This window comes from Colobus angolensis, unplaced genomic scaffold (genome assembly GCF_000951035.1).
Source record: "Colobus angolensis palliatus isolate OR3802 unplaced genomic scaffold, Cang.pa_1.0 Scaffold221, whole genome shotgun sequence".
NCBI classification, from domain to species: Eukaryota; Metazoa; Chordata; class Mammalia; order Primates; family Cercopithecidae; genus Colobus; species Colobus angolensis.
This window is the reverse complement of record NW_012115389.1, coordinates 2701409-2714757: the sequence shown is the minus strand read 5'-3', so window position 1 is coordinate 2714757 and position 13349 is coordinate 2701409. Positions and strand designations below refer to the sequence as shown.

Below are 13349 nucleotides of genomic sequence, written 5' to 3'. Positions count from 1 at the left end.
TACCTGCATCTTTCACCAAGATGCCCATCCCTGAAGATCGCCTCCATCCCAGTTCAATGGACTGAGAGTTAAGGAGAAGTCTTCTCTGTGTGGTTTCTCAAATCTCTCCCATTCTCTCCATTCCCAATGCTGCTTTCCCTAGTTCAGGCCACCACCCTACTTCTGTCTGAGGTTGTAAACGGTTTCATCTGAGCTCTCTCCCCCGAACATGCCCTTCTCCCTGTGGTATCCAGAAAAATACAATATGAAAATCTGCACATCCCTGAGGAGGGGGATCCCAGCACCTCCCTCCACAGATCCTGCTGTGGCTCCACAACCTGCAGGATAGGAGCCAAAGCTCTTTCCCATGGTGAACAGGCTCTTCACTTTGTCCATTCCATGCCTGTCATTCCAGACAAACTGTTGATGATCAAAAGCACCAGGCCAATCACAAAGCAGGGAGGCTTCCCCTCCTTTCTTCCTCTAAGCACTACTGAGCCTACCTGACCAACTGCGATTCACCCTCTGGACTCAGCTCCATGGTTTCTTTCCCAAAGCCTCTCCCAGGACTCCAGCTTTGTTGCCCCTGCTTGTGTGTCCTGCCACCACACTGCCATCTTAGCCCCAAACACTTCACACAGTGGTTTCTCACTGTGTCCCACCCTAGAGGGGAAGCTCGGGGAGAAGGAGAGGACTGTGTACCCCTAGGACCTGGCAAAGCGCTTGTCACCTGCTACCACAAATCTATGTGGAATAAATCAATGGCCACACCAAAATTTGCATTTTATAATCACACTCATATCTAAGTGTTCACTTAGGTACAATTTCCCCGCATGGGAGAGGGAAGCAAATGATTCTGGATAGCTGTCATGTTTCCAGGGCAATATTAATTCCCTCTGACTTTCCTTTAAGCTGGCACACTGGCTCTCTCCTACCTGATAAGCCAACAGCTCCCCGGAGGTAGAAATCTTTGTCGTCCTGACTCTCTTCATCCTCAGAGGGCAGAGCTCTGGACACTGCAGACTCCAGGTCCCGACTGAGGTCATAGTCGTGATCCCACTCCAGGGGGATGGAGTCCACACTAGCCGGGGTGTCTCGTCCCGACCGCTCGCTCCGGAGGGGCTGAGCGAGCGACAGGGAGGGGTTGGAGGAAGGCTGTGGAGAAAGCAGGCTGTCTGCAGAGCGGTCATGCCAGTGCAGGTCTGACAGAGCCGCAGAGTCTTCCAGCTCCAGCTCTCTGTCTGAGAGGTCGTGCTCATCATCTGGGAGCTGGAAGGGAAGTCAAGGCAACCCCGTCACTGCAGTGGTCAGACTAGCTTCTTATCTGGGCCACCTACCTACCATGTGGGGACAATCTTTAACTTCTTATGAGCAAATAAATAAGAATCTTCTGACCACAGAAATATAGGGGACAGTGCTGCCCTAGAGTTTGACTGTCTGGGTTGAAATCTGAGTTATGCTGTGTACTTCCTGTTTAAGCTTGGATAAGGAACTTAATTCCTCTGGGCCTCAGTTTTCTCATCTATAAAGTGGGAATAACACTCCCAGGCACCCCATAGGGTTTCTGTGTGGTAAAAAATTAAAGTCTTATAAATTATCCTACCTAAGCCTCAGTTTCATTGTTGGTAAAATGGGAATAACATTAAAACCTACTTCAAATAATTAATATAAGATTAAATAAATATTATAAAGAAAGGCAATCTACTACCATGCCTAACACACAACACCTACACACTGGCACGGATCGGAAATAAGAGCAAATTACTAAGACCTTAGCTTGCCCTTATAGCCCAGATATAAAATAGATTTGATCGTAGAAGATTCCAAATATTCTAGTAACATCTCTATAGGCAAGATGTGATTATGGTAGCAATTAGGAAAATGGAAGAATGAAAATTCACCTAAACCTAACCTCATCAATTGAGAAGCTGTTCACATTGCTTCCTTTTATCGTATTTCTTCTAGAGGCTTCCCTTATTTCTTCTAGAGGCTTCTCTAGAGCAGCGCCATCCCATATGTTTCTGTGATCAGAAGATTCTTATTTATCTTCCATAGAAGACAAGAGTCAAATGTTCTTCTAAACTCTTTGTATACATTAACTCATCTAACGCTCAAAACAATCCTTTGTACAGGGTAGTTACTGCTACTAAACCAGTTTCACATTTGAGGAAGCTGAGGCAAGAAGGGTGAAGTGAGTAGCTTGCTGAAGGCGACAGCGACAATGCAGGACAAAGCCAGGACTTGAACTCAGGTGCTCTGGCTCCAGAGTCTGGGCTCTCACCCACTGTACAACTCAATCCCACATGATTTATTCTCTTTAGATTTAATGACAACTAAGAAAATCAATGTTACATACAGGCAGGCTGATCAGTTTCTTATGGTATCTTTCCACACGCCCGAAGACCTCCTGGCAGTACCGTCGGAGCTCGTCTAGTTCCTCCTCGATGATCGCTGCATCCAAGGGCTCACTCTTTTCTATCAGCTGTTCTCCTTGGGCAATTATCTGCTCAATCTTATTGTGGTTCAGTGAAATTTCCTGCTGGAAGGCCTAGGGAGTACAAATCTCATGTGATTTTGCTGTTGTTGCTTACAATGATATAAAAGAGTCATAAAAGATGTATTTCTCATTACATTAAAAAAGACGTGTAGGGGCTATTTAATTGACCATATACAATCACAAGACAAGACCTTCTAAAGTAAAACATACACAGTTTCAGCCAGAACAGGAGTCATAAATAGAAACATTCGAATTCCATGATCAGAAAAGCGCTTTTGGCTAATAAAATTTACCGTTACAGGTAGCGTGGGTAGAGAATAACAGGGAAAAATATTCAAACCCACTGTAAGTTGACAGCACTGGTTATCCCTGACAAAAGCAATGGCAGTCAATACACTGCCACTGAAATAAATGTGGCATTTAAAAGAAATCCTGAACATTTTAATTTCAGATGTCCTCATCCTAATGTCAAACATGACTAAGAGAAGCCATCCAATGCCACACCTTCTTCTCAAGTGATTCTTTCATTATTTCAGAACATAGGCAGGTAAAGTTATAATGATTTGAAAAACAAGGAATTCCAGGAGGATTATTTAGACTCATTCTATGTGTTGCAAAAGGTTTAAATCACCGGGGTATGTTTCAGTGTTCACTTTTAATTCAATACAATAATAAATTGTGGAAGAGCTGAATTGTCCAATGGTGAAAAAGACTCCCGAGAGAAGGGAGGGTAGTAAGAAGTTCCATCATCCTGCCAGGGGCCCGAGGGACAAGATTCAATTACCACTTGGCAGACACTTTCCGTGGAAGAATGTAAATGTTGACTTGCCTGTGAGATGACAGGAGAGAGGAATCAGGGGAGAGGGTGAGGCAGAATAGCAGGGTTTATTGTTTCTTCCATCCTGAGAATCGATGACTAAGGGAAAGTTCCTTGTTTTATTATAACAACCCAAAGGTTATGGGCATCATGACCATTCTTTAAAAAAATCCATCTGTCTTGGGAAGAAAATTTCATAAGCTGCCTTGGAAAATATTCAATTTGTTAAATACTCCTCCTTTTAGGAAATCCTTACATCTAATGTATATCCCTCCTATTCAAATTTCTAGCTAGCCACTGTGTTTGAATTATATAGTGAAAAATACAAAATGTATTTAAAATTAACTTGGTATCTAAGAATGTAGACTGTGAGGGATGAAATCCTGACATAGAAAGTTGTATTGCTTTGCAACATGGAGGTTAAAGGAACGGTGTGAAGGTGCTACAAACAAATTAGAAAAAATAAACGAAAACAACAACAACAAGGCCAGGAAGGGTGGCTCATGCCTGTAATCCCAGCACTTTGGGAGGCCAAGGCAGGCGGATCACTTGAGGTCAGGAGTTCGAGACCAGCCTGGCCAACATAGTGAAACTCCATCTTTACTAAAAAACTACAAAAATACAAAAGCTCGCCAGACATGGTGGTGGGTGCCTGTAATCCCAGCTACTTGGCAGGCTGAGGCAGGAGAATTACTTGAACCCGGGAGGTGGAGGTTGCAGTGAGCTGAGATTGTGCCACTGCACTTTAGCCTGGGTGACAGAGAGAGACTCCCTCTAAAAAATACGAAACAAAACAACAACAACAGAACATCCCTAATACCCTGGCAATCACGCTGACTGAAAATCAATCAAGCTGTTGAAAAATATCAACAATATCAATATCAAAGAAGATAAGAGCACTACCCAGAGATAAGCAATGGTGGTTATCTCTGGGCAGTGCTGTTTATCTTATTTTTTAATATCTTTAATATTTTCTAAATTTTTTTTGCAGTCCAGAATTAATTTTTCAAAAGAAAAGTTATTTGCTATGTTCTTCACAAAAACAGCCACAAATCCTTTCCTTTTCAGGCTTTCTTCACATTGATAATTTGAAAAATACTCTATTACCTTGAGTTGCTTTATTTTAGCTTGAACATCACACTCAGAAAAATGTTCAATATTAGTGAGCTGCAGATCCATCTCCGTGAGCCAGACCAGAATGCTGTCCCGCGCAGTCTCAAACTCCTCACGCTGGCCAATAAAATGCTGGAAGGCAGAGGAAAGTAGTAACAATTATTTTTATGAAAAGTCCTTATAAACACATGGAGATGGCACAATGAATTCCAGTCTCCTGTAAAGTCATTTTCTCAGCAGGCAGTGAGAAGCCTGCAATCCTTTGCTATAGCACTCCCCCGTTTACTCCTCCTGCCATCCCATTCTTATAAAATCACTGAGATTGTGTCTCAAGACTGCATTCGAATGGCCCAATCCCATCCTCTGGCCTCTAAATTACAGATGAGGCATAGCAAAAACCTTGAGTCTGCGCAAGATGGAGGTGACGCGCTTTTGCAGGTTGTCCCATCTCTGATTGCCTTCGTGAACCATCTGTTTGAGGCTACAGGCTGAATCAGTGCGGTTCTCTCTGGCCAGGCGGCGGTACTGCTTGTTGATCAGTTCCAGCTGCGTCAGGCACTCGTGGACCTGTCGCTGGAAAGCCTAAGGCCACAGAGAAGCATATCAGTGTGGGAAATCAGCGAAGGACTCTCAGTAGTGGCTCCTGGTTTTCTTATGGTAGCCTTTGGGAGAATGGGAAGTTACACTACCACAGACGGAAAAAATGATGTCTAATAATGGTATATTTCCTCTTGTTAAAGCAAAGTCATTTAGTCAGCACAGCTTAAAGGAAAGGGAGTGAATAAATTGAAAAATATGAAAACGGGGAGTAGTAATAAATAAACACACATGCATACAACACACATATACAGACACACACATATACACACACATACATATACACATAGCTTTAAAAATAATTAATGTCCTAGAAACAAATATTTCCACAAAGCAAACCACTATAAAACATATACACGTGTGTGGAAATGTGAGTTTGAAACGTTCAAGATTTCTGCTGTCAATATGGAGAAAAGAGATCTATAATGGAACTGTTTATTTGTAAAATATGTACTTTTCTAAAAATCTAGAAATTGCCTCAATTCTGCTGTCCGTTAGGAAAAAATTTAAAACTACCTTTTGCAAAAGGTCTTCCAAACATCAAGCTATTATATGCTTTTAGGAAGAGTAATTTAGTAAAATACAAGTAACTTTATATTTTAAAAAATTGGGAACATGCTCGGTTTCTTTCTTGTTGTCCCTGTGATTTAATTAGGTTTTATAAAACATGTTAGAGCTAGTGTACCACCCTACACAGAAGCATCTATCCATTTTTGAGGCTATCCCAGGGACAGTTTAGAGACTCTGAAGGTAAAATACTCTTTTCTGCCTTTTCCTTGCAAATATGGAAGAGCCCTATAGCATAAGAGTGATTTGGCCAAAATAAAATGAAGCTTTAAAAAAAATCATTTGCATGATTTATGACTGATTTTTATCTTGGCATTAGACCAAAATGAAAATTATAATTAGTAAACTGAACTGTACTCATCAAATCCCAAAATTCTGTTCTCCTTGGCTCATCACACTGTTTACATGTGACCACATATCTGCCTCTTAAATCGCTTTCCTTCTGAGAGTTGCTTTCAGAGCCTTCAGCCTAGGAAATCCTAGCTTCCAGTCTAAAAACCTTAAGTTACTTCTCCAGCAAAGGGAGTGGTAAGGAAAGTTCAGCTCTGGCCATGACTGGAAGCCACAGTACGTGTTTGCCCACTGGCGTAAGGTTGGAGTACCCCCAGGGAAATACCCCAGCACACCCACATCCAGCCCAAATATTCATGCGATTGGACCAGCTAAAGACTGTCCACAAGCACAACTTTGTTTCTGCAATTCATTTCTGTCTCTTAAGAAAATTAATGACAAAATTCATGATCAAAAAAAAATCAATCATTATAGAAGCTAAATATAAGGCTAACTTTTGCTTTAAAATCTGAGAGTCTAAAATAGCATCAAAAAGAATCTTATATAATCTGCTTTGCAGTATAAGCTAATTATAAAAGGTTTTAACCTTTATGAAGCTGAGTGTAGTAAGATGTAGTTGAGCAGCTCTTCCACTAACATTCATTCACGTCAAGATGACCTGGAATCTACTGCAGAGTTTACTGTGCTTTTTACTAGTAGTTTTCTAAGGGAATATCTTTTATATAGGAATAAAAGCATTGCTTATTTTAATTTAGTGGTATAGTGCATATAAATTCATTCACCATTCAGACATCAAAGTAATTCATTCATTTCACAAAGTATTTGAACATTTTTCTAGATTCATATAGCTGTCCATGTATAACCCTGAGATTTTAAACTCCATAAGAATAAAAAGGGAACTTCCTATTTCCCATGATAGGCCTCAGTAAATGCCTGGTTACCTCATGTCACAAGGTAAAAATGAATGCAGCTGCATTTCATTGCATTTTTAGTCTTACTTCTAAACATCTTGAGGAATTGGGGCAGAATTAGCAACCGAGAATGGTCAGAATGCTTCTGAACTCTTTGCTGTCAACATGTCTGAGCACACGACTGCCTAGCAGTGGGAACTGAAAGGAAAAACACCTTCACATTTAAAAATGGTCAGTTTGGGGCTAGGTCAGGTCTTCCATGAAAAGGAAAGGCAGTGGAGAAGTCAGAGCTTCATTGTACAACAGTGACAGAGTGGACTCGAGATCGTGCAAGCAGGCAAGGTACTGGAATCAATTCTTGGATGACTTCTTTATGAATATGATTACACTACAGCTATTTTCGTCTATTTTGTAACTTTCAAAGCAAAAGTTAGCCTTATAGTTAGCAGTGTAATTGAAAAGTTTTGGTGACTCAAGACACATATACACACAAATACTGTGTAATTAGAAATGAATTATAATGAAAATGTTTTATTCCGTTCTAGAGCCAACTCTTTTATCAAATACACACACATACACACACACACACACACACACACACACACACACACAGATTAGGTAAAGAAAAAACAAAAATGTATTTGGAAGATAGATTTTTATAGTATAAAAACATCATATTTTAATCGTAGAAAGGATGTTTGATTGTGGAATAATTTGGAAATAAAAATCATGCCAAGATCTTTTAGGAAAACCTCTTTTTCCTCCTTCTTTGCCTACTTATGAGGTCATAATAAAGATGGCTGCAAAGTCCTCACCCAGCAATTTGAACAGAAAACATGTGGTGAACAACTAGTTTAGGTCTTGGAACTCCAACTACCAGCTGGCTACTTTAATAGCAAAATAAGGATTAAAAATTTGGAATTATAAATCACCTCAAATTTCTTTAGTTCTTCCTTGGCAACTGTATAGATCACCCCAGAAGAGCTGGGAAATGCAGCTGTCCTTTCTGAAGTCTTCAGCCAATCTTCAAAACGTGAATAGTCATCCAGAAATTTCTGCCACAATCGCCATGTCTCTTCGATTCTGGGGCAGAAAATGAAAGAACAGAATCTGATTATTGGAGACTGTTTTTGCTCCAGAACCCCTGATGCCTGCCACTGGATTAAGGGTGCCTGCAGAGGCAACTGTTGTGCCAAACAATAACCATGACTTGAGCCAAATTTGACCAGAGCGCAAGAGAGACAACTGTTTGAGCTAAAATAAAACAGGTGTTTTATTTTTTTAAAAACATGTCCTGCAGCTCTGGATTTTGAATTAGTCAAACTGGAAATTATAAACACATCACATGAGCTGCCTTGGATGTGTGCAACAAGTTTAGAAAAGTAACAACAGGTTTACAGTGTGCACTCATGCCAGTGTTTTACGGAAATAAAAACGAAGTCTGAAAATCCATTGAAGTCCAACATTCAACTCACACTGACAAAAGTCAATCTATGACAGCAGGACAAATATTAAGCTTTCAACAGTTTGCCAGAGAGCACAGCCATGATGCCACTTTGTAACACAGCACGATTTTCTGCCACCTTAAATTTCAAAGGGCTTAAAGATAAATGTGTTTTTATTTAATTTTTAATAGAAGAACATTACTGTTTTCACAGCCACACATTCTGTAATGTTACGCTTCTTTGACAAGGGTGTACTTTTACGTTTCCGTGTTATTTTTAAACTGTTAAGTCAGACGTAACTTGGCTTGTTATATTTATATATTACTTTTATATCTACTTATTTTCTCAACTAAATGTAGATAATAGCAAGTTTGGGAAGCCACAGCTATTTTTGGACATTGTAACCAACAGGAAAGAGTGAACAGTGGATACTCTGGGTGATTTTTATTTTCATTTTGGTCTTTCCTCTTCCCTGTTTCAGCATCCCAGCTCACTTGAGTCTCCTTTCCATGGACATAGCACAAATGTTTCTCCACCGCCGGTCCAGGTTTCTTGTAGCCTGCTGGATAGAGTCACACTCGGCATCAGTGGCACAGGCATCACAGTCGTGCAGCAGGACTTCACACAGGTTGAGGACAGATGCAACACCTGTACTGTGCTTCTCTATGTCTCTCTGAAGCTCCTGCAGGGGAATGCAACAGGCTTTATTCAACAATTACATGTATACAGAGGAGAGAAACTGAAGCAACGTCTGTTGATAAATGGTTAGGCTACACTTTGACAAATATTGAATTTCCCTGAATGTATGACATTTATTGAGCCTCATTTATGAAATCCAGCAAGCTCAAAAGTACTAGAAAATGTATGTAGAAATATTTTGGCTATGTGAGTAATGCCAACATATAAACTGAACAAATGAAATAGTTTACACTAGGAGTAAAACTAACTTCTTTAATCAATAAAAAAATGAATCTTGGCCGGGTGCGGTGGCTCAAGCCTGTAATCCCAGCACTTTGGGAGGCCGAGATGGGCGGATCACAAGGTCAGGAGATCGAGACCATCCTGGCTAACCCGGTGAAACCCCGTCTCTACTAAAAGATACAAAAAACGAGCCGGGCAAGGTGGCAGGCGCCTGTAGTCCCAGCTACTCGGGAGGCTGAGGCAGGAGAATGGTGTGAACCTGGGAGGCGGAGCTTGATCTGGCCACTGCACTCCAGCCTGGGTGACAGAGCGAGACTCCGTCTCAAAAAAAAACAAAAAAAAAGAATCTTGCCCCAGACTCTACTTCACGAATACATCACTTTCATCCCAATCAATCAATCAATGCAATACAGTCATCTCTTAGTATCTGTCAGGGGATTGGTTCCAGAACTTCCCTTCGATTCCAAAATCCATGGATGCTTAAGTCCCTGATATTGAACGTTGTAGTATTTGCATACCTCCTATGCACATCCTTCCATACACTTTAAATCATCTTGAGATTACTTATAATACCTAATACAATGTAAATGCTATAGAAATAGTTCTTATACTGTATTGTTTAGGGAACCATGACAAGAATAAAAAGTCTGTACATATTCAATGCAGATCCAATTATTTTTCCCAAATACTTTTGATCTACAGTTGGTAGAATCTACCAATGTAGAACCATAGATACCGAGGGCCTGGATATATGCACGTGCTAGAGCTGGCACTCAAGAACTGGGTTTTAAGATCCAAAGATTTACATTCTTTTTTAAATTTTTTATTTTCTTTGAGATGGAGTTTCACTCTGTCACCCAGACTGGAGAGCAATGGCGCAATCTCAGTTCATGGCAACTTCTGCCTCCCGGGTTCAAGCGATTTTCCTGCCTCAGCCTCCCAGGTGGCTGGGATTACAGGTACCTGCCATCATGCCCGGCTAATTTTTGTAGTTTTGTAGAGACAGGGTTTTACCATGTTGGCCAGGCTGGTCTTGAACTCCTGACTTCAGGTGATCTGCCCACCTAGGCCTTCCAAATCACACTGGGATTACAGTGTGAGTTGCCGCACCCAGCCGATTTGCATTCTTTTTTAAACAGTTAATTCCACCATCATTAAAAGGTAACATGGTTATCAATGGACGAACAAATAAAGAAAAAGTGACATATATATATATACACACACACACACAATGGAATATTATTCGGTCATAAAAAAATGAAATTACGTTGTTTGCAGCCACATGGATGGGACTAGAGGTCATTATGTTACGTGAAATAAGCCAGGTACAAAAACATAAATATGACACGTTCTCACTTGTATGTGGGAGCTAAAAAAGTTGACCTCACGGAGGGAGAGAGTAGAACGCCATATGATAGCAGAGGCTGGGAAGAGTGTTTTGGGGCCATGAAGCGAGGTTGGTCAATAGATACAAACATACAGTTAGGGGAAATAAGTTTTATTGTTCGATAGAGTAGAATAACTATAGTTAACAACAATGTACTACATATTTCAAAATAGCTAGAAGAGAGAAATTGAAATGTTCCCAACACAGAGAAATAATAAATACCAGAGGTGATGGATACCCCAAATGCCCTGACTTGATCATTACAGTCTACGCATGTAACAAAATATCATATGTACCCCACAAATATGTAGAAATACTATTTAAGGGACTATATCATGCATGACATCAGCAGCTTCCTCAGAGAACAACTTTTTTTTTTTTTGAGATGGAGTCTCACTGTGTCACCCAGGCTGGAGTGCAGTGACATGATCTTGGCTCACTACAACCTCCTGTCTGATTCTCCTCCTGACTCTCCTACCTCAGCCTCCCGAGTAGCTGGGATTACAGGCACCCACCACCATGCCTGGCTAATTTTTGTATTTTTAGTAGAGATGGGGTTTCACCACGTTGGCCAGGCTGGTCTGGAACTCCTGACCTTGTGATCCGCCTGCCTCGGCCTCCCAAAGTGCTGGGATTACAGGTGTGAGCCACTGTGCCTGGCGTAGAGCAACTTTTAATGTAGGATAGAAGTAAAATGTTTTATGATAAAAACAAAGCACTGGATTTCCCTGGAGTCCCACAGTGTGAAATCTTCATTTTATCTGTATAAAATGTAAATCCAAATTGTACGTTGTTTTCTCTATTGAACTTTTAACTCCATTTACACCAAGTAAGTTCCCATTATTAAAAGTGAGCTCTACCAGTATAATTTTTTGTTTGCAATATTCATCAATGTCTTTAGTGTGTTTTCCTTTTCTTTCATCAGGAAGTTCTTGAATCTGCTTAGCTTTTCTCTTGCTCTAAAAATTCCTCAATTTACGCAGATACCTGGGATTTAAACTCTTGTGTTGCTCTTCCTCTTATTTTTTTTTTCCGTTGACAACATGTACGAACACACTAGCTATTGTCAAATGTCCAAGAGTGCCTTTAATTCATTTTGGAGATTTTATAAACTAGACACTAGACGATAAATTCTACTAAAATATTTATATTTTTATAAACAGTTCTTTCAAATCTCTAACATAACCTCTTTCACTTATGTGAAAGAGTATGTCACAGGAATTGCTGTTCTAAAAATATAAAATAAAGTAATATAAATATTAAACTTAGTATTTGCTTAAAGATAAATACAAAGACAAATAATTCTGTAAATGAGACTACCAAGTACATTTGAGGTCTTAAAGTACATTTTATGCAAGGATATACATTTGGAAGGAGTGTTAGATCCCTGGACATAAACCATGCATTTAAGAAAGTTAGCATTTTTATTTCATTTTCCCTAAATACTCAAAAGTTTTTGTTAAAATTGATATGTAAAATGGCAACCCTAGGATTTGAGGGGATTTCTAATCATACGTAAGTACCCTAAGACAAATAAGTTTTAGGCTCAGCTTTAACTTTGTTTTTTGAGACAGAGTCTCGCTCTGTCAGCAGACTGGAGTGCAGTGGCGCAATCTCGACTCACTGCAACCTCCGCCTCCCAGGTTCAAGCAATTCTCCTGCCTCAGCCTCCTGAGTAGCTGGGACTACAGGCGCACACCACCATGCTCAGCTAATTTTTGTGTTTTTAGTAGAGACAGAATGATTCTTAAAAATTTTCCACAAAGGAAACTGTAGTAACTATGACATGATTAAAATAAAATTTATCACGCCCTGACTTTGTGTTAGGTAAGCACTGTGCTCAGTGCTGCTTCTTAGTAATTTGCATAATCACACTGTGTGGTGTGGACTCTGATGACTGGCATTCTATAAATCAGGGCTGTATAAATCAGATAATATGGGAATGTAGTGAGGCCAAGATCTGAACCCAGAAAATTTACTTTTAACCACTGGTGTACAGGATTTTTTTAAAGTTTTAATTTAAAATTTAATTAAAAAGCTATATGTGCATATTTAATGTAGTAAAAAGTAAAAAACTGCTAGCAGGTTCTGAATAAAGCAGTGCTTTCCACCCCGGAGTCCACCTGTTCAGCAGCAACCATTTCCATCTCTTGTAGCTCTTTCTTCTGGTATTACTTCCACACTTTTTCATTTTTTGAGACAGGGTCTTGCTCTGTCACCCAGGCTGGAGTGCGGGGGTGTGATTATGGCTCACTGCAGCCTTGAATTCCTGGCCTCAAGTGATCCTTCTGCCTTGGCCTCCCACAGTATTAGGATTACAGGGGTGAGTCACCACATTTGACCTATTTCTGTACTTCTCAGTAATATATAACTTCTCTATTTCTAAGTAACATAGCTGCTGCTTGATTTGTCCATTTTAGTAATTACTTTATGAATTCTTCTTTAGTAGAGAAGAAATAAACTTCCACATGGCTGACTGAACTCTAATGACTGTTACAGTACAACTTAGAGCTAGGGTAATAGTCACTGTTCTCATGATTATGGTTATTTAATATTGTTCATATTTGAGGAACAAAATATGCTACGGTTATGTTTCTTTTCTTTTTTCTTTTCTTTTTTTTTTAGACAGCGTCTCTGTCACCAGGCTGGAGTGCAGTGGCACGATCTCAGCTCACTGCAACCTCCAACTCCCTGGTTCAAGTTTTCTCCTTCCTCAGCCTCCTGAGTAGCTGGGATTACAGGCACGCACCACCATGCCCAGCTAATTTTTGTATATTTAGCAAAGACAGGATTTCACCATGTTGGCCAGGATGGTCTCGATCTC

At 40.1% G+C, this 13349-nt stretch overlaps 1 protein-coding gene across 1 annotated transcript in view; it reads right to left on the bottom strand.

Annotated features, from left to right (window-relative positions):
* SYNE1 (spectrin repeat containing, nuclear envelope 1) overlaps nucleotides 1-13349 on the bottom strand; it is a 543966-nt gene that overhangs the window by 25130 nt on the left and 505487 nt on the right. The window contains 6 exon segments of the mRNA XM_011943785.1: nucleotides 915-1248; nucleotides 2336-2527; nucleotides 4401-4538; nucleotides 4806-4988; nucleotides 7705-7855; nucleotides 8712-8899. Of these exon segments, the coding sequence (XP_011799175.1) occupies nucleotides 915-1248; nucleotides 2336-2527; nucleotides 4401-4538; nucleotides 4806-4988; nucleotides 7705-7855; nucleotides 8712-8899 (1186 nt within the window).